At 40.3% G+C, this 25436-nt stretch overlaps 1 protein-coding gene across 3 annotated transcripts in view; it reads left to right on the forward strand.

Annotated features, from left to right (window-relative positions):
- The window catches only part of gbf1 (golgi brefeldin A resistant guanine nucleotide exchange factor 1), a 108475-nt gene that overhangs the window by 39327 nt on the left and 43712 nt on the right, over positions 1-25436 (forward strand). For all 3 annotated transcript variants that reach the window (XM_060925861.1, XM_060925862.1, XM_060925860.1), the window contains one exon: positions 23176-23307. In XM_060925861.1, coding sequence (XP_060781844.1) covers positions 23176-23307 — 132 coding nt within the window. The remainder of the gene's footprint in view (positions 1-23175; positions 23308-25436) is intronic.

Raw genomic sequence — 25436 nt, forward strand, 5'->3', positions numbered from 1 at the left:
TGATGTCAGTGAAAGGGGTCTATACTGGCCTTTTCCATCCTTTGGTGGTGTAGCGGTTAGCACTTTTGCCTCACAGCAAGAAGGTTCTGGGTTTGAGCCCAGTGGCCGACGGGGGTCTTTCTGTATGGAGTTTGCATGTTCCCCCCGTGTCTGTGTGGGTTTCCTCCAGGTGCTCCTGTTTCCCCCACGGTCCAAAGACATGTGGTTAGGTTAACATGAGGTGGCCTTAGGCTGAGGTACCCTTGAGCGAGGCACCTAACCCTCAACTGCTCCCTGGGTGCTGTTAGCATGGCTGCCCACTGCTCTGCGTACGTGTGTGTGCTCATTGCTCACAGAGAGTAATTTCACAAGTGTACGTGTGATGAATGAAGTTATTCTTCTGTTTTGTTTTCTCAGTGTGTGGGATTTTCCTCCTTGGTAAGAGTCTCATGAGTTGTACCAGTGCATAACCCATTGTTTTTAGTCATTGCTGTCTTTTGGCTTTTTCATTAGTGGTCGTCTTATCAAGTCAAATTGACGCCCATCATCCTATCTTGTGAAACATCATTAATTAAGGTTGTTCTCTCTTCACAATCAGTGAAGTAGTAACAGGCCACCTGTGTCTGAGGATATTCACTGGTGATTCAGGTGTTTAGGTGGTGTTGTCTCTGTGCTCATCACCTTCATTGAACATGTCCAGCTCTCTCTCAATTACTCTCCAGTGAGTCCTCTGACAAAATTAGCCTGTACAGCTTAAAGCCTTTGAAGTCCTCCCTGCCTAAAGTTGGCACGTAACAGACCTCTGGCAAAGGCAAGAGCATTCAAGTGGTGGCCTGGCATTAAAAAAAAAAAAAAAAAGTTCCTATTTTTGGGCAGCAGCTGGTTTTGAAGCAGAGTGCCATTGTAAAGGTGACATGGTTCGAAACTTTCTTGGTGGCGTCAGGGGTGTGGAAGAGGAACAGGCGCTCTCGAATGATTAAACAACTGCCAGCCATTCGTGGCGCACATGTATAAATATTCAGGCGGGAAGGGTGACACATGTGGCCAGCGTTTTTAAACCTGTTGACGAGTTCGTCTTAAATAGAATGGGATCAGCACTGCCGATTACATATTTTAACAAAAGCCACTATGCTGACATAGACGGGAGGCTGGCACAGAGGGGAGGTCCCGACAGCTGACCAGGGGACATGCTAACAACCTAGGACAACAAGGAGGTGATGACTGCTCTGAAAGCAAAATAGACCTGCCGATATACAGTTACTGCAGCCCCCCGCCCCCTTCCCTCAGCGGCTGCTCACGCCGCCTTTTTTTTTTATTTTTATTTTTTAAATTGGTTCATGTGGTGCCATACTAGCTGGGTAATTTACTGCCAGTCAAAATGAGTGGGTTATGAATCTTTCCTGTTTAAAGATCTTAGCTGGATTTTGTAGTCTCTGTCATTTCTGATGACTCTCTTTGAGACACCGGCTAATTAAATGATATTAGTTTTGTCTGTATGAAAGCTGTTCTGTGGGCACGTCTGTTTGAGTGCACGTTTGTGTTCTAGTGCATTTTGTTGAGGTGAATTCTGGGGCCCGTACCTACGTTTCTTGTTAAGCAGTTGTTGTGTGCACTCTACAAATTCTAGCCATCTCAGTTATGCGTATCAGCCTGTGTTGGTTTTAAACTGTAAAAATACCTGCTATACTGACACGGTGGTGGTGGTGGTGGTAGCCATGAGTGATGAAATGCTGGCCCAGAATTTATGACCTGGTAGCACTTGCTGAGTAACAGCATGGATCTTACTCTTTAAGGAATCGGGCACAAGGTCACAGCGTACTAAATCTATTGAACAAGCACGTGGTGCTGATGCTGTTGTTCCAGTATAGAAGGTGCGAAGGTGAGGATTAAAACAGGCTCTTCCTTATTCAGCGTTAGATATGTATAGACCAGTTCTTAAAAGCAGACCCATTCTCTTACACTGTGTTTGTCATGGACTTCTTCAGTACATGCATAACATTTTAATAATATTGTCTGGCTTTTTTTTTTAAATGGCATATCAGATATATTCCATTCAGCTAGCATGATGTTGAATGAGTCGAGGATGAGTTCAGTATCATGCTAGCTGTATGGAATATATCTGATTTCCCACAAAAAAAGCCTGATGATGATATTTATTATTATTATTATTATTATTATTATTGGCGGCACGGTGGTGTAGTGGTTAGCGCTGTTGCCTCACAGCAAGAAGGTCCGGGTTTGAGCCCCGTGGCCGGTGAGGGCCTTTCTGTGCGGAGTTTGCATGTTCTCCCCGTGTCCGCGTGGGTTTCCTCCGGGATAGGATCCAGCTTGCCTGCAACCCTGTAGAACAGGATAAAGCGGCTAAAGATAATGAGATGAGATTATTATTATTATTATTATTATTATTGTTATTATTCTACATACACATTCCTTTCAGGTGTTCAATGTGTCTTTCTCTTTCAAAATTCTCTCAAAATCTTCTGTATTTAACAAAGCAAACCTGGCGGCCATGTTTGTTTACAAATTGTCACAGTCGCTCGCTAGCGCGGAAGTTTTACATCTCCGACGTGTGATGTCATGATGTGTTGGCAACCATGCAATATTGTAAACCATATTCAACGCTCATTCTCCATTGGGTAGAGTGACGTAATACACGTAGGATAAGCAGCATGCTAACAATATTGCATGCTATCAAACCAAATGAATGAAACCTTCTGGAAGGGAATAAAACCCCATGTTTTTACTCCATCGAAAAAGTGTCCTGTATGTAGTATAATTGTTTTTTGGTGTGGCTGTACACTTCGTGTTTTTTGCGAATAGACTTAATTCCTGTGCAAATTTTTAAAGGGAATTTAGTTTTCTCAATTTTAACTCTGTCCATTTAAAATGCATTTGGTGCATAAACACAAGCGTCGGGTTTAATTCACCTTGGGTCACTTAAGGCCAGAGAGAGCTCAGCCCTGACCTCAACATGGCCTCTCCTAACTCCACATGAATGCTCCAGAGACCTGTTTAATTTAATATTCCAACATTACCCACCTTCAGAACTTTTAACCTGCCTCCTGAACGAACTACTTCTAAGCTTCCATATGCTCATCGTCAACATTCCTTCTAACGTTCAGGATTTAATCGATTTACTATTGATTTTCATTTGAATTTGTTGTTCTCACAAATCACCCCAGTGCCTTCACACGCTTAATCCGTGTGTCCTTTTCCTACTACTTGACTGTCACATGTTACCGAGTTGAGAATTTGAGTGTTTAAAGTTTTTACGCATGTAATCTCAGGAGATTCCCCCCCCCCCCCCCCCCCCCCCCCCAATTTGCTCCATCTTGAGCTGTATCATTATACAAATAAAATGGGGTTGGAATTGAAATTTCCAGTGTTATTGTGCAGTAACGTCTAATTTAAAAAAAGACAATATTGGGTTGAAAGTCAGTTAACTACTTCCTTTACTCTTTTTTGAGGTTCTCTACTTCTGTTGCTATTTTGTTTAACTTTCACCAGCCATATCTAATGTAGTGGTTATAACTCTGTACTATTGGCTGTTTATCGTAACATGATGGATGTGCTTTTTTTTTTTGCACCGCTTTCTCATCCACATTGGACTATTTTCTTTAAAGGTGACAAAGAGGATAGTCTGTTGTTTTCTGTTTATCCGCAGTGACATGAGCATTGGCGCAAGTGTGTGTGGAGACGCGCTGTTGCCATAGCTAAATATACATCCCTGACAGCTTCATAATGGGTTCCAGGAAGTTCAGTCAAAAAATAAAAACAAAGCAACATTTCTAGCTGATTGGTTTTGAAAGGGCGTTTTTCCTTGCTGAATGGGAAAAATGTGGACTTCAGCATTCCATGGCTGTGATGCCAGTTGGACTGGATAGGAGCAGCCTTGCGTGTGCTGAACGGACAGAGAGATGGAGCCGCAACAGACGGCAAAAACCTGAATTATGGGAAAGTGGTAACGACAGCAGGAAAAAACAAAAATAAGCTAAAATGTATAGCAAAATGTTTTTTGGAGTACAAATACAGATGTCTTTGTATAAATATCTACATTTCTCTTTAGCTGGAAATAAAGTTTTTAATTGTTTTCGTATCGAGAATCCTATTGTGACTTGTTAATGGTGTCCAGGTCAAAATCCGGTTTTGTGACAACAGGCATCACATGAGCTTGTTTAGGTTTACGAAAGGCCGGACTTGCTGCCGTGCTTGCCTCAGTTACTGCAGTTTACCAGTGCGAGTTCCTAGGTGGGCCAGCTGTGTGTACACACAGAGATTTTAAAGTTAGATACTCCATTGTCATAGTTTTGTGTTTGGACTTGTGTGTAACTACAACCCCGATTTCCAAAAAAGGTGGGACAAAGTACAAATTGTAAATAAAAACGGAAATGCAATGATGTGGAAGTTTCAAAATTCCATTTTTTTTATTCAGAATAGAACATAGATGACATATCAAATGTTTAAATTGAGAAAATGTATCATTTAAAGTGAAAAATTAGGCGATTTTAAATTTCATGACAACACATCTCAAAAAAGTTGGGACAAGGCCATGTTTACCACTGTGAGACATCCCCTTTTCTCTTTACAACAGTCTGTAAACGTCTGGGGACTGAGGAGACAAGTTGCTCAAGTTTAGGGATAGGAATGTTAACCCATTCTTGTCTAATGTAGGATTCTAGTTGCTCAACTGTCTTAGGTCTTTTTTGTCGTATCTTCCATTTTATGATGCGCCAAATGTTTTCTCTGGGTGAAAGATCTGGACTGCAGGCTGGCCAGTTCAGTACCCGGACCCTTCTTCTACGCAGCCATGATGCTGTAATTGATGCAGTATGTGGTTTGGCATTGTCATGTTGGAAAATGCAAGGTCTTCCTTGAAAGAGACGTCGTCTGGATGGGAGCACATGTTGCTCTAGAACCTGGATATACCTTTCAGCATTGATGGTGTCTTTCCAGATGTGTAAGCTGCCCATGCCACACGCACTAATGCAACCCCATACCATCAGAGATGCAGGCTTCTGAACCGAGCGCTGATAACAACTTGGGTCGTCCTTCTCCTCTTTAGTCCGAATGACACGGCGTCCCTGATTTCCGTAAAGAACTTCAAATTTTGATTCGTCTGACCACAGAACAGTTTTCCACTTTGCCACAGTCCATTTTAAATGAGCCTTGGCCCAGAGAAGACGTCTGCGCTTCTGGATCATGTTTAGATACGGCTTCTTCTTTGAACTATAGAGTTTTAGCTGGCAACGGCGGATGGCACGGTGAATTGTGTTCACAGATAATGTTCTCTGGAAATATTTCTGAGCCCATTTTGTGATTTCCAATACAGAAGCATGCCTGTATGTGATGCAGTGCCGTCTAAGGGCCCGAAGATCACGGGCACCCAGTATGGTTTTCCAGCCTTGACCCTTACGCACAGAGATTCTTCCAGATTCTCTGAATCTTTTGATGATGATATGCACTGTAGATGATATGTTCAAACTCTTTGCAATTTTACACTGTCGAACTCCTTTCTGATATTGCTCCACTATTTGTCGGCGCAGAATTAGGGGGATTGGTGATCCTCTTCCCATCTTTACTTCTAAGAGCCGCTGCCACTCCAAGATGCTCTTTTTATACCCAGTCATGTTAATGACCTATTGCCAATTGACCTAATGAGTTGCAATTTGGTCCTCCAGCTGTTCCTTTTTTGTACCTTTAACTTTTCCAGCCTCTTATTGCCCCTGTCCCAACTTTTTTGAGATGTGTTGCTGTCATGAAATTTCAAATGAGCCAATATTTGGCATGAAATTTCAAAATGTCTCGACATTTGATATGTTGTCTGTTCTATTGTGAATACAATATCAGTTTTTGAGATTTTTAAATTATTGCATTCCGTTTTTATTTACAATTTGTACTTTGTCCCAACTTTTTTGGAATCGGGGTTGTAGGAGCTGATTCTTAGTGACCTGACTACACACACCAGTATGAATGTTTCAGCATTTAACACACACCGCAAAAAGTGATATCTTGGCAAGTGAAAATATCTTGAAAAATAGTTGAAACGTTCTAGCGTTTCCTATTAGAAGAATACAAAACACCAGTTCTGAGATTATTAAACCTAGTTCTAGATTGCAACCAACTTTATTCTAAGATGTCTTATCAAGTAAACATATCTGTCCATGCTGCAAGATAATTTCACTAGTATTAAGGAATTTTTTTTCTTTCTCCGTGAATTCAGTTTTAAATTTTTTGCACTGCGTACACTTTTTTTTTTTTTCTTTCTTCTAACATGTTGAAATGCTTTCAAAACTCGAGCTTTAATTATTAACCTTGTATCACCGTTATTAGAATAAAACTCCCTTTTTATTTTCTTTAGCGTTCCCGTCTTGGTGGAAGGATAGAAATATTTCATTTGTTTGTCTTATTACTTTCTTCATATTTGCGCACATAAACTGTAGTCAAGTCTTTGTTGGTCTGTAGAGCGCAAAGAATTATACAAACACTGTACTTTTTCTCGAATGCTGGCACTTAGTCAAAGGATGTGTATTGGCAGAATGCTAGAAGAGCAAAGAAGACGTCTGCAAAATAAGTAACGCTGTGTTCGAACTCCATCTGTACAAGACATTCTCATGTGAAAGGAGCATGAATGTTTACAAACACCTATCTGGCGTTTGCTCCCTAAAAAGAATTTTGTCATGAATTCATAAAGATAATGCACTCCCTGGCACGGGGCCCATGTGCTCAGCTGTCCCACATTACCACACAATATGGTGGAGGAGCCACTTAACGCTGCACGGTTTAAAGTTACCACACTGCTGGCAAACGGCTGCAGAGTTTTACTTCTCCGCCACTTCTGGAAATTGTGTTTGTATTTCTTTTTTTTCGCCTCTCCAGTTTTGGGTAAATTGTGTGCTGAGAGATGTTTTATGACAAACAGCAAGCCCCAGGGAAGTGCACTTTAAACATCACTCGAAAGAACCAGGATGGGATGTGAATTCAGCTCAAGTACTTTAGTGTTAGATCTTCAGATTCTTAAACTCTTAGGCACAGTTGAGGCCGGGCATGTCCAACGTAATTAGTGTTTTTAAAAAAAAAATTATTATTTATTTTGCCTCCCCCACTGGAACTGTGTTTGTTTAAGTAGAGCGACTGAAGAGGGTCTCTGTGAGACTTGGTGTATGGAGGGTACACTGTGCTCTCTCAGATCTCCTTTCCCTCCCACGCTGGGCTAGTACGATATTGTAGACATGCCAGCACTCCGGGGAGTCATTTTTGACATTTGTCGCCTTGGTCTGCTAAGCTGCACAGGGCATCGCCTGCCACTCTCAGAGTTGCGTTTCAGTGCCCCACTGGCTTTAAACCCGATCGGCTCTTGTGTTTTTGTCCACTGCACTGATCCTGTAGCATCACCTCCCAGAAATGTTGTCCCTCAGTTTGTGTTGTCCAAAGTCATCAGCTGTTGCCATGGAGAGTTAGATTGACACTTGGGAGCACAACCCATTTGTCCTGGCCATATTATTACCCTGTAAAACCTGTTGAGATCTTGCCCGAGTGTTTTACTACACATTATGGAGCTCAGTTTTAAGTGGGACTTTTGTTCTCTCAGCTTTAATTGCTAATTTAAAGTTAAGATTCATGTTGGGAGCAGGTTTCGTATAATTAAATTGAAAAAAAAATGATTGTAATGTCTCACCACTGATCCTGCCTTAAAGTGCCATTCCACCATTGGATGTATTCTTTGGCATAAAATACAATATATTTTATGACAACATGACTAGACAGAGAAATCTTTTAGCTTCAAAATGATATATCAAACATAATTTTTTGACAACGACAAGTGTATAAATTTTGCGACCAAAGTCACCTACCCTTTTAATTTCCGCGCAGTAGTGAAACGTGATGTCATCGGCAGGTTCCCCTTCTTGTGTACCACGTGTCGGTCTATTTTTAGACCAGGAAACCCCCAAAGTGAGAGGGTCATTTCTCCTCGTATATGGGGGCCAAAAAAATTGCGAAAAATTGAGTTAATCTTTCAGTTAGCTAGATTTATTGGTATTATCTAGATTTATTGGTATTATTTTTATCGCGTTCTATCCGCCATTGCTGATATGTGCCACGTCACGTGGTACACAAGAAGGGGAACCTGCCGATGACATCACGCGCGGAAATTAAAAGGGTAGGTGACTTTGGTCGCAAAATTAATATACTTGTCGTTGTCAAACTATGTTTGATGTATCATTTTGAAGCTAAAAGATTTCTCTATCTAGTGATACCATTTATATATGTTGTCAAAATATATTGTATTTTATGCCAAAGAATACATCCAATGGTGGAATGGCACTTTAACACACTTGCACTGTTTGGGACATTCCCCCCCCTTCCATTTTCTGCTGCTAGCCCTGTGTCGTATCACACACTCCTAGCAAACTGAAACAGCTCAGATTAAGATTAATCCTCTTTAATGCGCCTGCTCATAACACAGTCATTAGGTGACTTGATCCTAATCCAGTCCACCGAACTGCTCTGCTTTATAAAACACGCGCAAGATTTACTGTCAATGCTGAGAGACTTACACATGCAGTTTTATGTATAAAATCTGGGTCAGATGACGACTATTGATTGGTCCTGGAGCTGGAAACTGGAGGCGTTGGGTTGAAAACATGTTGCAGGCTACTTTTTTTTTTTTTACTGCTCTGATCCTGTTTAATCATTTTGGTCATTGAAAATTTTGCACTGTTTGAACAAATTTATTTTAGAGATTTGGAAGGCTCATGTTGGATAGAAAGACCGACAGACGGATCATCTGACAGTATTTAAAATAATTTTAACAATTATTCCTCGAAATCGAGTTGTAAACGAGCTGATAGCTGGTGAGGCGCTTAGCACCGAGTTGGCTGTAAGCCATGTGCGGCGAAATTTAGTGGAATAATTCTTGAGGGGGAGGAAAAAAAAACAACTGTCCTTACCATTAAATACTTACTTTCCATATTTTGTTGCTTTTGTATTTTTTGGAGTTTTATTTTCGAGTAGTTTTTATTTCATCCTCGGTTGGTCCAGCAACATGCTCTGACATTTTTTTCTCTACTCATGGTATATGAGCTGATAGCCGAGTAGTCAATCGGAGCACGTGATTGCTTACATCCCGTGAATGTGGATAGAATAATACAGTACGTTCTAGATCTCTGTACTAGTTTTTAAAGGACATGGGACATGGATTTTTTTCTGGGTATAATTATGTATAAAGGACATAAGAAATGCCATCTAAATCACTGCAGGGCGTCAAAAATGTGAAAATCATCACATTATTCAACTTTTTTATACATCAGCGTAAAACAAGGATTCATTAATTAGCTAGGTGGTCACGTGACCCGTGACATCACAAAAACTTTCCAAGGAGCCAGCGCTTGGGAATCTAATGTAAACAGGTTACTGAAATGGACACCATCGACAGTGACATTCCCGATGTTTCACAGAGATGTGAAGTTAGACCCTATCAATTCGAACCGATAGCTGGAAATTCACATGAACATGGATCTTGTCTTTACTCTGACGGGTCAGATGATTCTGAGAGTGAGAGTTCATTCAGCCCGCATGAAACTGAAAGCGGTCGGCTCGATAACACTTCCTGGTAAGTTAAAAACAATTCTGCTCAAAGGCTAATGATCTGTTGAAAGAAGTATTATTTTTGTATCATACATTGAAAGTTCATCATAGATCTAGCTAAAGTCCGTTGCAAGCTAGTTTTTTTTTTTTGCTGATATTTTTTGAGATTGATTGAGATACAATGCTTCCAGAGTCCGAGATGAAAACATTCAAAATGGCGAAACGCCAACACACAGCCAACAACACTACGCCATTTGGCGAAAGAGATGAAAATTTAAGAAAAGTTAAACTTGCCAACATAACATTTATTTAAATGTCCATTAATGTTACAGGATTTCTTGACTGTCTCTACAGTTGTAGGAATGTTAGGCCCTGTATATTATGGCGCTATCACTGCCTCCATGAACCCGGCTATACGGCCTCTTAAATTTGGCTTGGCAATTAATATCGCGCAGTACCTGAGTATTAATGTTGAAAGAATCCTCAGTGAAATGGTCCGAACACAGTTTGTCGGAAACAGTAGGTGCAAAGTTTTTTCTACGGCAGTAGTGAGCCCACACTTTCCTCAGCTTCGGGTCCTTGGGGAATGCAAAAAAACTTACTCCAGGGCATTTCCCATTGGAATTATTGCAACCATAAGCAGCACAATACACCATGATGTTCAATGTACGTTAAAGACTATAAAAACAATTTTCTTGTCATTCACTTCTCCATTCATCTACCCGCTTGTGCTGTGCCCGAAAGTTTTTGTGACGTATGATCATGTGACAGCGGCTCTTCCGGTTGTAAAATACGCATATCGGAGCTCGAGCAGAAATGCCATATAATCATCACGAATATAACGATTTTGCTGAATTTAATAGATGATTTTGTATTTGTTGATGCAATTAATTCATATTTTTAATGGAAAGAAACTGATATAGCGTGCATTTATGTTTCACGTCCCATGTCCTTTAAAAGAGGGAGGATAAATTTAAGTTGCATAAACATGTCTTTTGATGTGAAAGTTCGAGTGGGGGGGGGGGGGGGGGGAGATGGAACTGGTGTGAGGCATCTAATTTTCATTCATTCATTCCACTTCGTCAAGAAACACACTGCCATTAATGGTTATTTCTGCAACGCTTTTGGTAATAGGATTTCTAACGCGTGCGCGCACACATTCTCCTCACTCTTTCATTGTGCTTTCAAGGCTCGAGCAACAATGTAATTGTAGGCAGGGCTTGTTTTAGTATGCGCCTCAGTGTCTGTGGGTATTGTGTCTTGCTAACACGGTAGCTGAGGCCTGTAGTTCAGCTCTACTGTGCATGGTTGCAGGATTCTCTCATAGCCCCTGGGAATGCCATTAGTGCAGATTTGAAGGAATGCAGCAGGTGAAACAAATAAGGCACAGGCTCTGTCTCTTGTCGGTCTACTTTATTTCTTCCCCCCCGTCAGTCTCTCTCTCTCGCTCTCATTCTTTCCATGCAGTTGTGGATTGTAGTAGTCATCATGCGGGGTGTGAAATTTGCTTCGAGCCGCAGCATGTGTGGCGGTTTATCCTGCGACACTGCCCACTCTTCCAGGCTTAACTCCTTACGCTACCCCACGGAAACTATTCTCAACCCTCACACACTACTCAAGACACTTCAAAGCTCGCCGAATGTGCAGAATCAAAGTACGCGATGGAAAGCGAAGGTCTTGATCATACTGTTTGGTTTTCCTCAAATCCAAAGTGCTAATGCAGAGCCATCGCCTGATGAAGGTCACACTGTCTTGGGTGTATGTGTTCTGTTAAAATGGGATTGAATTTGTATTGTGTGTGTGTGTGAGAGGGGGTTGTTCCCTCCCCCCCCTTTGATAGAATGAACTGTGCAGTGTGTGGGAGAGTGTAATCAGTCATTATAAATCTGAATTTATCAGACACTTTCAGTGTGTTGAACAGGAGTGGATATTTGATAGCGCATCAATAACTTTGTTTTCAAAAGCCGGCATAACATTATTTCAGCTACACAGAACATGGGCAACAGTTGACTTCAAAAACACAATGTGCACAAAGATTTGTCAGCAAGTGTTTAATATGCAATATACATTTACTTTAATCCCAAATCTTTAAGCTTTCTTCCAAAATTAGAGTGCTGAAGAGTTCACTTTACTCGTGAATACAGGAAGCAACCTTCAGCAACACGTTCTTAAGGAAGTGCGCACACACACACACACACACACACACACACACACACACACACACACACACAGCGGAACTGAACTGTGTATGCCTGCCATTCTCTCAAATGTTTTAATTCAGCATGATAAAGCATCCGTTATTTATGAGTTGATTGAGCGTAACGCATTTTGGAGCAGAAGTCCATCCATCATGAGCCGTCTGCACACTGTGAAACACATTACTGTACATCTCGGCCCGCTCTGCTCTGCCAGGATAATGTGGCTTCTGTGTAAAGAATGAAGCATAAAAAATACATTTTATTTGCAGGATAACAGGTGGGAGCCACATGAGGCTCGGATACTAATGAAGTCATGGTTTGCGAATGCACAGTGTTTTGGTATATTTTGTTGTAGTCATTCATTTTTAAATAGATACACTATTTAATTATAGTCAGGAGTGAATTTTAAATGGTAAAGGAAGTGTACACTATAGTGTTCTTGATGATGCAGCTTTATTTTAATGCCTAGTTAAAACTGTACATTTTAAATGCAGTGTTTATTAAATTCATAGTTACTAGATCCTAAATAATAGCAGCTTGGGCAGTAAAATGTATAATTATTACAAGGTCAAGGTTTTTAATATGCATTTATATCATATAAGGCCACTTTTTTTTGTTTCTGATGCGCCGCTTTTAAATCCGTTTACGGATTCCAGTTGTATCTAAAGATCCTAGTTGAGCAGTGACAATGCAGTCTTAAATATACATCTTTTCTTAAATTATTTGTTCCATCATGACCAAGTGACTACTTTCCCTGTCGTTTTTGCAGTTTAAGAAATGAGATTGCTGATTAACATGCTGCTTATTCTCCATGTAAACCGTTTATTCTCCCTGTTCATTCTCCCAGCTGCAGTTCTGAACCCTGTCAAATCCTGCAGCGTTTCAGTCTCTGGTCAATATGAGTCCAGAGGGCAATTTGAACAAAGCCCCCTCAGGTCAGAGGTGAGGTGCAGGGCTGCTGTTTGTTTGTTTGCACTCTCGCTCAGCACCTTTTTTTAATATTAGCCTCAAGGTGTGGCAAACAAAGCCTCAGCCACCCATTCAGAGCTGCATGATGTGAGCAGGAGAGAAAGGAAAGAGGATTTGGATTAGAGGAAAGAACTCGCCAAACATGCCAATTCATCCGTCTGAATTAAAGTTGGTGCGGCTGTCTCTCCGTCTCTCGCGGTCAGAGAGAGGCGTATCCCACCTCTCCAGTAGGGCTCGAACTATGGATCATATTAATTGAGGAAAAGGAAAAGTTCAGGATTTAATTCATTTTAATTTATTTGGAACTTGCATGAGAGAGTACCTGAAGAGGAAATGTCCTGGTGCGAGTGCTTGTGAAGGCTCCATGAGGAGAGTACACTCTCATGGCCATAGTAAAGCAAAGTTTAACCACGTTGTAAGAAGCAAAACGACTGAATGATTGATTTGATTGACAGCAGTCACCATAAATTAAGTATTGCTAGATTCAAGCTATGTTTTTAGATAACTAAGGCAAGGATAAAAGCCTTAACTGATCTCGATTCTTGTCTCATACACGACACAGAATACTGGTACAGCTCAGGAGCACCTTCAGGTAATGTTTCAGTAGTCCAAAATGTAACACTGAATATTTTAAGAGATCTTTTGTACCAATCACCTTTCGTTCCATCACCTGGACTGGTATAAATGTTCTATTGCCTGGCGTTGAGTGGTCTATTGGATGTATTCCATTCAGCTAGAATGATCTTGACCGAGTCAAGGATGAGTTCAGTATCATGCTAGCTGAATGGAATATATCTGATATACCATGAAAAAAAGCTATTATTATTATTATTATTATTATTATTATTATTATAATAATACATGCACATTCGATGGAACAATTATAGATTTTACAAAAAGTTAAGAACAGAGGGGTAACTTGCCAATATTGAATGCTGATTCTGATTGAATGTAATTTTAATGTTCTGTCAATCCAATGTAGATGTACAAAATTCTAACAATGAAAAATGGTACAATATACAAGCTCTATACAGGTTGACCGTTCAAGTTCAGAGTTACTTTTGGTAGTAGTTAATTGTTACATTCAAGTTCAAAACAAAAGGGCTTTCCTGAGTGACGTCCAGGAGTGAAGTCCTCTTGTAAAAGTGTAAAAGTCTCCGCCACTCACCTCCAAGTAGAACTTTGACAACGTTTCCGCTGTTGCGCGCTCTTCCAGTTTTTCGATGTCCGTTGGTATGTGTTTTGTTTTTTTTTTTTTCTTGTAAATATGCATGAAGAATATCCAGTGAAGGTTTTTGTAGCCTTTTGGGTGTCTAGCGTGTCTGTCTCTCTTTTAAATCTTCCACTTTTAACAAAGCAAACCTCGCGGCCATTTTTGTGAACAAGCTGTCGGCCACTCACTAGCACGGAAGTTTTACATCTCTGACGTGTCTCTCTTCCAGTTTTTCGATGTCTGTTGATTTGTTTTTCTCTTGTAAATATGCGTAAAGAATATATAATGACAATGTTTTGGTAGCCTTTCGAGTGTTCAGCGCATCTTTTGTTTCAGTTTATTTATTTAGTGCTTAAACCCAGCACCGAATTAACCCCGTGTTCTCTCTCCCGGCAGACAAAGAAATGATTGTGCGCATATGCAACAGAAAAGTTTTGCCATTGGATCTTCGCTTGTGACGTAGTGTTGTCTTGACAATGTGCAATATTTATAACAATATTGCATGCTCATTCTCTGTTGGGGAGAGTGGCGTAATACATGAATAAGCGATATGAGAACAATATCGCATGCCATCAATAAACCCGCTAGAAGGGAATAGAATACATGTTTTTATTCCATGGAAAAAGTGGCCTGTATGTATAACAATTGCCATTATGTCATACTTTCAGATGCAATATTTTATTGATATTCATTCATTTATAGTCTGTCATGCTATCAAGTCAAATTTCTGAATACTATATGTAAAACGAGTACCAACTTTGTAGAATAAACACCACTTTTACTTTATACACTAGTGGTATTAACAATATGTGCAAGTCCTAGAACAGGTCTGTCTTCTGTAAAATGAACTTGCTTTTAGTAATTTTTACTTTTTCTATTCAACAGTATTTTAGTACTTTTGATGGCACTTGCATGCTGTTAATTTGGAGCAAGTGAAGCTTTCTCTGGAGATTAGTAAAGTTTCTGTCTTCATGTGCAGTCTGAATAGGTGTCCAATACTGTTCAGGTGTTTCAGTGCTGAGAAGGTGAAATTGTAATTAACAGCATGCTAGCTGACAGTAGAAACCTCAGTAGTGCTCGTCAAGACTGAGAGTTTAGTGCACACACTGGTACAGATATGATCTTCATTTAGCATTGTTCAAGTTCAAGCACTTTGTCATTGTTAAAGCACAACGAAATTTTTTTGTGCTGATCCCAAAGGTGCAAAATATTAAGACAAAAAACAAAACACACAGTGGGACAAAAAGTATTTAGTCAGCCACCAATTATGCAAGTTCTCCCACTTAAAAAGATGAGAGAGGCCTGTAATTTTCATCATAAGTACACTTCAACTATGAGAGACAAAATGGGGGGAAAGAATCCAGGAAATCACATTGTAGGATTTTTAATGAATTAATTGGTAAACTCCTCAGTAAAATAAGTATTTGGTCACCTACAAACAAGCAAGATTTCTGGCTCTCACAGACCTGTAACAACTTCTTTAAGAGGCTCCTCTGTCCTCCACTCGTTACCTGGATTAATGGCACCTGTTTGAACTCGTTATCAGTATAAAAGACACCTGTCCACAACCTCAAACAGTCACACTCCAAACTCCACTATGGCCAAGACCAAAGAGCTGTCAAAGGACACCAGAAACAAAATTGTAGACCTGCACCAGGCTGGGAAGACTGAATCTGCAATAGGTAAGCAGCTTGGTGTGAAGAAATCAACTGTGGGAGCAATTATTAGAAAATGGAAGACATACAAGACCACTGATAATCTCCCTCGATCTGGGGCTCCACGCAAGATCTCACCCCGTGGGGTCAAAATGATCACAAGAACGGTGAGCAAAAATCCCAGAACCACACAGGGGGACCTAGTGAATGACCTGCAGAGAGCTGGGACCAAAGTAACAAAGGCTACCATCAGTAACACACTACGCCACCAGGGACTCAAATCCTGCAGCGCCAGACGTGTCCCCCTGCTTAAGCCAGTACATGTCCAGGCCCGTCTGAAGTTTGCTAGAGAGCATTTGGATGATCCAGAAGAGGATTGGGAGAATGTCATATGGTCAGATGAAACCAAAATAGAACTTTTTGGTAAAAACTCAACTTGTCGCGTTTGGAGGAGAAAGAATGCTGAGTTGCATCCAAAGAACACCATACCTACTGTGAAACATGGGGGTGGAAACATCATGCTTTGGGGCTGTTTTTCTGCAAAGGGCCCAGGACGACTGATCCGTGTAAAGGAAAGAATGAATGGGGCCATGTATCGTGAGATTTTGAGTGAAAACCTCCTTCCATCAGCAAGGGCATTGAAGACGAAACATGGCTGGGTCTTTCAGCATGACAATGATCCCAAACACACCGCCCGGGCAACGAAGGAGTGGCTTCGTAAGAAGCATTTCAAGGTCCTGGAGTGGCCTAGCCAGTCTCCAGATCTCAACCCCATAGAAAATCTTTGGAGGGAGTTGAAAGTCCGTGTTGCCCAGCGACAGCCCCAAAACATCACTGCTCTAGAGGAGATCTGCATGGAGGAATGGGCCAAAATACCAGCAACAGTGTGTGAAAACCTTGTGAAGACTTACAGAAAACGTTTGACCTCTGTCATTGCCAACAAAGGGTATATAACAAAGTATTGAGATGAACTTTTTGTTATTGACAAATACTTATTTTCCACCATAATTTGCAAATAAATTCATTAAAAATCCTACAATGTGATTTCCTGGATTCTTTCCCCCCATTCTGTCTCTCATAGTTGAAGTGTACCTATGATGAAAATTACAGGCCTCTCTCTTTTTAAGTGGGAGAACTTGCACAATTGGTGACTGACTAAATACTTTTTTGCCCCACTGTAGTAAATACCTGAGAGCTAAGAAAGGTGATAAGTAATAAATATAATGTATACAAAATGAACATAAATTCACTTAACAGAAACATGTAAATCAAGCAATATGTACAGGTTATGGATTGAATAGAAAAACTATGTATTGCACATGTCGTGTCATATCTCAGACTGTGGAGCTATCAGAGTTCAAGAAGTTTTTATTTTTCCCTGGGTGTGTGGGGAGGGGGGAAGGGTAATCCCCCCCCACCCACACACCTCAACTTTTTTTTGCAGGCTGTCTCATCTTTGTTTTCCTTTGGATGTAGAGACACTTGCCTTTCGTGAAATAGGAAAACTTGGGTGTTGTTAACAAGATGGCACACTATCAAATTAGAGGCTTAATAGTGAAAGTTATTCAATCCGTTCTATTATTGAGTTGTTCAAGTGACCATTTTCTAATTAATTTCCTTGTCAGATATGCTGCACACTTGTTTGAGCCCCTTCATATCCATTTAGCTGTTCTGATTTTGTAAAACATACAATTAGTTCACGGACTCCATCCCTGTGTCCGAAATCACTCCCTACTCACTATATAGTGAGGACGCCATTTTGTAGTGCTGTCCGAAACCTTAGTGAGGATTAGTTACATCCTATATAGTGCACTCAAACTATCTCACAATGCATCACGAAAAGTAGTGTACAACTGATGATCACTAACCAAGCAATATATCCCATCATGCATTGCGGTCGTGCTGAAAGAAATCAAATTAAAAGTCTCAAATTTGATTTAATGAAAGGCAGCGGCAAAGAAGAAAGTATTCAGCCTTGCTTTAAAAGAACTGAAAGATGCAGATACTTTGTATTTCCCACATTTAATCAATACACTCAGTATGCATTTATAACAAAAATTCCTGCATGTGTTTATTTTGAAAACCCACCAGCCGACTGATCTGGCACACTTTAATTGTGCAACAATAATGACGTAAATACCAGTGCGACGGACTAGTGTCCAAAAGCGTGTTTCATTTTTACCAATGAGCTCACTATATAGTCCTCTATGTAGTAGTTCCCTATATAGTGAATAGGGAGTAGTGAATGAGTGAGCGATTTTGGACACAGGGCATGTGTTTTATCAAGTACAGCAAATCAAAGGTTTGTTTTTGTCCTTGCTGAAAAGAAATGCTTAAAGAACCCAACACTGTATATATCAATTTAAACAATTTCATCCCTGGGTGGAAGAAACCTGCTATGATCTTGCCACATAAAAGAGCTGCATTGTGTTACTGTGGAAGCTTCAAGAAAAGTTTTAATTTCTCTGGGGCTTTCAAAATTGCCTGTTTAGATTGTTTGTTTGCAGGCCGTTGTTCGAAGCATTCATAACTATACCGCTGCGGCCTGTACGGGACGACCATATGGACTTCCATAACATTGTTACATCCTAATTGCCCTTTTCGACAAGTGCCAATTTCCTTCAAGAGCTCGAGAAGAGGGAAAAGGGGGGAGAGTGCTGCATTGACGTGTCAAATCCCCCCCCCCCAAAAAAAAAATAGGAGGAGAGAATTGCTGGGCTGGTTGCAGGCAGAGATGAGGGGTCTCGCTGGATTTGCTTTGGCCGTGCTGGCCTTGTTAGAGAGTCCCCTCTCCCCCAGAGCAGAATGCAGCAGAGGCACTGTCTCTAATTCCAGCAGCCGATCAATAAGCATGAGTGCTGGGCTGCTCAGAGGGTGACTAACCCCCATACCATCTTGCCACCCCACTGCAATGTGGGCCAACACTTTGGAGAATTTTTACTGTGATCTTGTAAAGTCTTTTATGAGGGCTTGATTGGTGTGGAGTGTGAGTCAGTAAAGAGTTGCATGGTTGTTTACACCGTGGCCAGAGGTTTGTCGACAACTGACCATAACGAAAGTGCTTCTTGAGTATCTCGATTCACATTTAGCACCCAGTTTGCCGTCATAATAACCTCCGTTCTCTGAGGAAGGCTTTCCACTAGATTTGGGAACGTGGCTGTGGTATTTGCACAAACGCGTGAGTGAGGTCAGGCACTGACATCAGGCTCCAATTTATACGAAAGGTGTTCGGTGGGGTTGAGGTCAGGGCTTTGTGCCGACGACTCGAGTTCTTCCACTCCATCCTTGGCAAACCATGTTTTCATGGAATTAATGTTGTACACAGGGATATTGTAATGCTGGAAAAGGTTTGTGGTAGGCCACTTGGGCCACGTTTACACCTCACATTTATGTGTCCTGGGTGAACGGATCATAAGTGGTCAAATGCATCTCGAAAATCCAGTGACTCAAACCACATTCGGAGGTGGTCTGGAACAAATGAGGCCACCTAATCAACTGCATCATTGCTTTAGCTGGAAAACATGTACGCATTGTGAGACTGTTGGTATGGTAGAGCTACCCGCCACCATGCTAATCGATAAAGATGACGCTTTAACAGCAGAGACGAAAGCAGCTGCTTTTCATAGCTTTGCTTGTTGTCTCATTTCTCATTCACTGATGAGTTTCCTTGGCAGACCATACAGGTATACAAGATGTGGTATGATTGGTGGGACATTTCTGCCTGAAAAGAAATGTTGTGCAAGACTGAAGTCGTAAATGCACGGGAAAGCCTTTCCCCACCAGAAACAAGCTATGAAGTGATTGATCACAAGTGGTCACTGTCAGGTATGAACCGAATCTTCGTTCCAGTGAAGGGAAACTAACGCAGCAGCATAAAAAGACATACTATATATAGGTTCTTCCAACTTTGTGGCAACAGATTAGTGAAAGCCCTCATGTGGATGTGGTGGTCAGGTGGCCACATACTTTTGGTCATGTAGAGGAGTTTCAAAGTGAGAACATTTTCAGTGCGAAGAGTCGTTGACTTCTGGGTGATTTTTCTGCATTACTTCACCCATGACATGAACAAAAATGAGTTTTGTTGTTTTTTTTTTCCCCCAGGTCTTTATTTGTAACACTTTTTTTTTTTTTTTCTTCTTTTTGAGAAATTGTGAGCATTAGCTTCCATACACGGTATAAAGCGAACAAAAGGAGGAGGAGGAGGAGGAGGAGGGAATCTGATTTGTTGATGGATTGAAATGAACTGATGTTTACACTACAAGTGACTGCAGCCGGTGTATGACTGACTAAAATATGTGACACAGCAGTCTGACAAATTAAGTTATTCATTCTTTTGTGGTTAAATTAAGCAAATACAAAGCACTGTCAGCTCCAGTACTCCATCAGACACTGTTTGTATTTCTGGTGCTGTAGTCTAATCATGTGCTGCTCTGAATAGCTGTCACCCCTCCCCTTCTCTCTCTCTTTCTCTCTCACACGCGCGCGCACGCACACGCGTGTATACACACACACACACACACACACACACACACACACACACATTCTTGCACACATCTTTTTCTAGCAAACCCTTTTATTCCTTCTCTCTCTCGTTTCTCTCTGTCTGTTGCACAAGTAATATAGCTTTTACGCTTGTTGGGTGTAATGCAGCGATTTTGTGGAGTTCCTTTGGGCCCTTGGTGGTTGCATTTACCCTAAATATATTTAAAACTACATTTCTGTATACTTTAGCAGTTCTGTCCAGATAACTAAGTTTCCCCAATATGTGCAGATTTATTAAAATTTAAATTCTAGACTTGCACGATTTGGTTTAATGTTCAAAGCTGTGCGAAAATGTATTAAATGTTCCAGTAATATCAGTGATTAAATATGAAGGGGGGGGGGTCAAAAAGTACAAGTTGGTTAAGAAATTGAACTTGAGCATCTTAGAAGTGAATTCAGATCTAACGTAAATTCATATAATGGATCGAAGACTGGCAGTTCAAAATTCTGCTGATCTGATGTAGATCTGTAAGAAAAGGATTTGTTTTCTATGTTCTTTCTTTGAGGTCCTGACTGAATTATTACCTTGATATCTGGACACAAGTCCGTTCGCTCGTGAAACTGGTCATGGCTAATAAAACACCTTTCTTTGTTTTAGAAATTAAGGTTTTTCTGCTTGGGTGCCAACGCATGTACATTTGTAATGTGCTCCCATGAGGTTCATGGTCTCCTGTGCTCTGGGGTTGTTATACCACAATACAAGCTGCACATGGATGCACAGCTCTGGGGTTTAAAAAGGACTCTGCTCGCTCTCTGTTGCTGGAAACTTGCAGCCTGTCTGCACTGGTTTAAATTATGGGCTAAGCAATGGTAATAGGACACACGTTTAGAGTTTAGCACTAGCAGATGATTTGTTTTGGTGTTTTTGTATTTCAGTATAGCTCCACTAGTTGCAATGAAATGAAGGGAACCTTCTGTGTGATTGCAGGACTGAGAACATGTCAAGCAGCATGTTCTCCAAGTACACACGTCCCCGTTCACACACTTGGACTCGTTCAGGTACTCAAGTAGCCTTTAGATTGAAATATACATGGAGGGCAGAACAACTTTAATCCCCATTTTATTTAGGTTAGGTCACCCAGAGGTCACACTGAGGGATTACTGTAGAATTGTCTCACCATGATGCTCCAACACCTCCATTCTTGATTTATTTACCCGTGTGGCCCTGGAGAGTTCTCCAAAGTACAGAGTCATATTTATCCTTTATTTAAGGAGATTGGCCCACACGTACAGAGACGAAAGAGAGGGAAGAGGGGCGGCTGATGGAATGTCTCTGCTTGCTGATGGCCTTCAGGATCAATACAACACAATTGTGTTCTCCAGCCTGAGAGACTCCGAGCGCCATGGTAGCACTTACGGGGTGATCGCCTCTGATGAAGTCTTTATTAGACTTTATTGACGGATTCATTTTAGCACCCTCTCCCATGTCTGCGCACTTCTTTTCAGGCCCCCTCTCTCACACTAAAGTAATGGATACTAAGCCCACCCTTAAAAGTTCCCAGCTCTTGTGATATGATTTAACACAATAGTTATTACACCCAATGTTTTGAAAGCTTAGCGAAATATTTCTTTGGCTACTTTTCAAAGTTACTTTTGTTTTGTTGACGGAGTTTGCTTTTCTCATGCACTTAAATAGAAGGTACTCAAGTTGACGTCTTAAATACACCCTTTTTCAAAGAATTTTCGGTGCATTTAATTCTTCTACAATGCAGCATTGAACGTTTTTTTTCTCTAGAGAGCGCAAAGGAAGCCATGGAACCATAGAAACGGCTTGCAGCTGAAGGTTTGCTCTTGGAGGCTCGTCTGAGAGCAACCTGGCCGAAGATGAAACAAAGGGTGGAAATTTTTAAATTGTTTCATATTTGATTTCCAAACAAGCCTTGGGGATATTAGATATCGCAACTAATACTCAGTGGTCACATGTGCTCATCTGAGTCTTTGAAGTCACAAGTTGCTTTTTTTTTTTTTTTAATTTTTTTTTTTATGAAGTAAATGTTCTCGAGAGCCTTAATCCAGGCCGTATTAAAATGGCAAGCAGAGCGGCAGCTTAGCGTTTTCACCGCCTATCGTGACTTGGCTAATTTTTTCCTTGTTGTTTTACCTGGTTTGCGTTTTGTAACCTCTCACCCTCATCTCGCCGTTGCTTTCAGAAGGGCTGCTTCCCATTCTTGGGTGGATTGGCCTGAGGTGCTTTCCCATCCACACATGCAGCTCAGAGTCGCATTCTGGACATGCAGAGTGTAGAGCCCTGTGCTGCTGCTGTGATTTACTGGCTCTGTGAGCTGAGGGATTAATGTGCGGGAGGCTCTGATGTTTTTCATGAGAGCTCTTCAGTAACAAATGTTGTGATTGTAGGTGTCGGGTTTTTTTTTTTTTTTTTTAATTTTTATTTTTTTTAAATAAACTGTCTTCTTTGCTAATACTTTACATGATGCAAAACAATCATATTAGGTTGTTGGGACATTTTACTACCCCAAAGCCTTTAGTGTATACATTTTTCAAATCTTTAAAAAAAAAGCCCTCAATGCTTTTTTTTTTTTTTTAAAAATATATATATATATTAGACTAAAATCCCCATGTATTATGAGAAAATGTTTTTCTTGAACAATTGTTACTCATTTGAGCCATTTCATTAATGCCAAATCCTATATTCTGTACCACTGCTTTCGCAAAGCTTCTAGAAATTGAACTGTAATAAGAGATCCCACACTGCTGGTGAATTAAACCTGCCCCAGGAAATCTGGCTCGCCATTTTGAACGCACTCACTGTTGCTATTGCTTACTCCATTTTACTCTTTCCCTCTTGTCCCCCTCTCTTATCTGTGGATATATTTTATTTTTTTACCTTGCAGGAGACCCGTTTAGGACTTTTAACATCTTAAACTCATTATAGATGTGGTGTTTTGCTTGACTCTTGAAGATCTATAGGTTGCTTGGATCAAGCAAGGAAGTGCTCCTAGGTTAATAAAACATTAGTGACCTAAATAAGCCCAGTGTTTTGACATGTATTGACATCTCATTTGTTGTCTTTCAGGCCTCTCTGAAGTGGAGCCCAATGTGTTTCTTCGACCCTTCTTGGAAGTCGTTCGCTCGGAGGACACAACTGGACCAATCACAGGCCTGGCTCTCACTTCTGTCAATAAGTTCCTCTCTTATGGCCTCATAGGTACAATTCATTTTACCTTATTTTCATGGAAAGATATTGTTGCAGTTTGTATATATATATATATATATATATATATATATATATATATATGTGTGTGTGTATGTGTGTATATATATATATATATATATATATATATATATATATATATATATATATATATATATATATAAATATATATATAAAAAGTGTGTGTATATAAAATGAATGACACGCACAATATCAGTAAAAAGTTTGTATACCCCTACCCATTCATAGGTTTTTTGATTATTGTCTACATTGTAGAACAAAACTGTGAAGCAACTTGTGGAATTCTGTGGTAAACAAAAGTGTTAATAGAACAAAATATATGTTTCATATTTTAGATTCTTCAAAGTATCCCCCATTTACCTTGATGAAGCTTTGCACACTATCGTTATTATCTTAACCAGCTTCATGGGGTCGTCACCTGGAATACTTTTCAATTAACAGGTGCCTCGTCAAAAGTTAATTTGTGCGATTTCTTGCCTTCTTACTGCATTTGAGATCAAACAGTAAATAATAAACATTCAGTAAATAGTCCTATTCCACAACTGTAGTAATCTGTATTATGTCAAGAACCGCTCAACTAAGTAAAGAGAAATGACAGCCATCATTACTTTTAAATGCATAAAAATAAAGAAAAAATAATTTGAATGAAATATATATATATATATATATATATATATATATATATATATATATATATATATATATATATATAAAATATAATGTTTGTGGACTTTTTTGGTGTGGATTTTGCTGAATAAAATGCTTTACCCCCGGGAGGAGAACTAGTTTTGCTAAGCTGGTGATTACCACAGCTTTAGTAGAGAAATATGGTGTGACGCTCCCAGTGAATATCTGAAACCAACACACAACTCCAGATGTTAGTCATCCATAATATTTTTTTTTTCTAATCTCTCATAAATAGTGGGGGGTTGTTGAATAAATAATATGACAGCACTTGTCAAGCAACTGTATGGTTTGCACAACAAAATAGAGATGGAGAGACCTACTATGACCTGGAATGCTACAACTACAACAAGGAGTTACTTGACCATCGTTTAGTCCGTTGTGTGTGTGGGTCATCCGCCCCCCCAAAGTAATAAAATGAAGGAAGAAAAATGTACTAGCCATGAGATAAACACCTCAGTGTTGAGCATAAGGTGATGTTTAAATTGAGAAAAATGAATGTAGTTCATTGGAATTCACAAGCATGTTACATGGATTTGTTTTACCCAAAAAATAATTGAATCGCATCAAGTGAACAATAGGCGCACAAGAGAGGAAATATTCACACATGCACATGCCTAACAAATAAGTCATGGACTCCCAGAGGCCTTCTGTCACTCCAGATCCCGCACTGATCTCTTATCCAACATCTCATCAGTGTTCACATGTATGAGTTTCTATGGCAACCAGCCTGGGGCTGTCCAAAAGATGGGCCGTCTTGCCATAGGAGGGATCATATACGCATACACCCTGGCATCATTTCTGTCGCATGATAAAGTTTTCTCTGACGCACCACAGATAACTGAGTGAAGTGGGTTTTTATTTTTTGGTGCATTTGTGAGAGTTGTGGTTGTCTCTAGTTTCTATTTTGTATGGTTACTAAAATCATGGAAGTGTGTATTTTTGAAAACCTTTTTCTGTACACACACACACACACACACACACACGAGAGCAAGAGTTGCTTCAATCCCAAGTGAACACTTAAGGAGCACAATATCTTAATGCAGTTTGTGATTAAATGACCTTTTGGCATGCGAGTAATTTTATGCTGACTGATGGGTTATGCTCATTCACGCGCTCCTAATCTGTTTTGAAGAGTGACATTTATCATTACTCTGAATTAGCATTCCACAGATGAAACGCACACCTCACTCCCTACAGTTCACTGTTTTATGGTTCCAGTTGACTCTCAGTGATTTGCCCACCACCGGCCCCCCCACATCTGTACAGGCTGATTTCTACATCTTTGCTCTCACGAATTCAGCTCTTAAGGCTCCAAAGCAACTTTTCTGGAGTACAGTTAGCCTGAAATGAGGAGCTTACAGACTTTCACGTCATATGTCCAGTAGCCGTTCTTCACTTTATGAAGAACACTGCCA

The sequence above is a fragment of the Neoarius graeffei genome, chromosome 7 (genome assembly GCF_027579695.1).
Source record: "Neoarius graeffei isolate fNeoGra1 chromosome 7, fNeoGra1.pri, whole genome shotgun sequence".
Classification (NCBI taxonomy): Eukaryota; Metazoa; Chordata; class Actinopteri; order Siluriformes; family Ariidae; genus Neoarius; species Neoarius graeffei.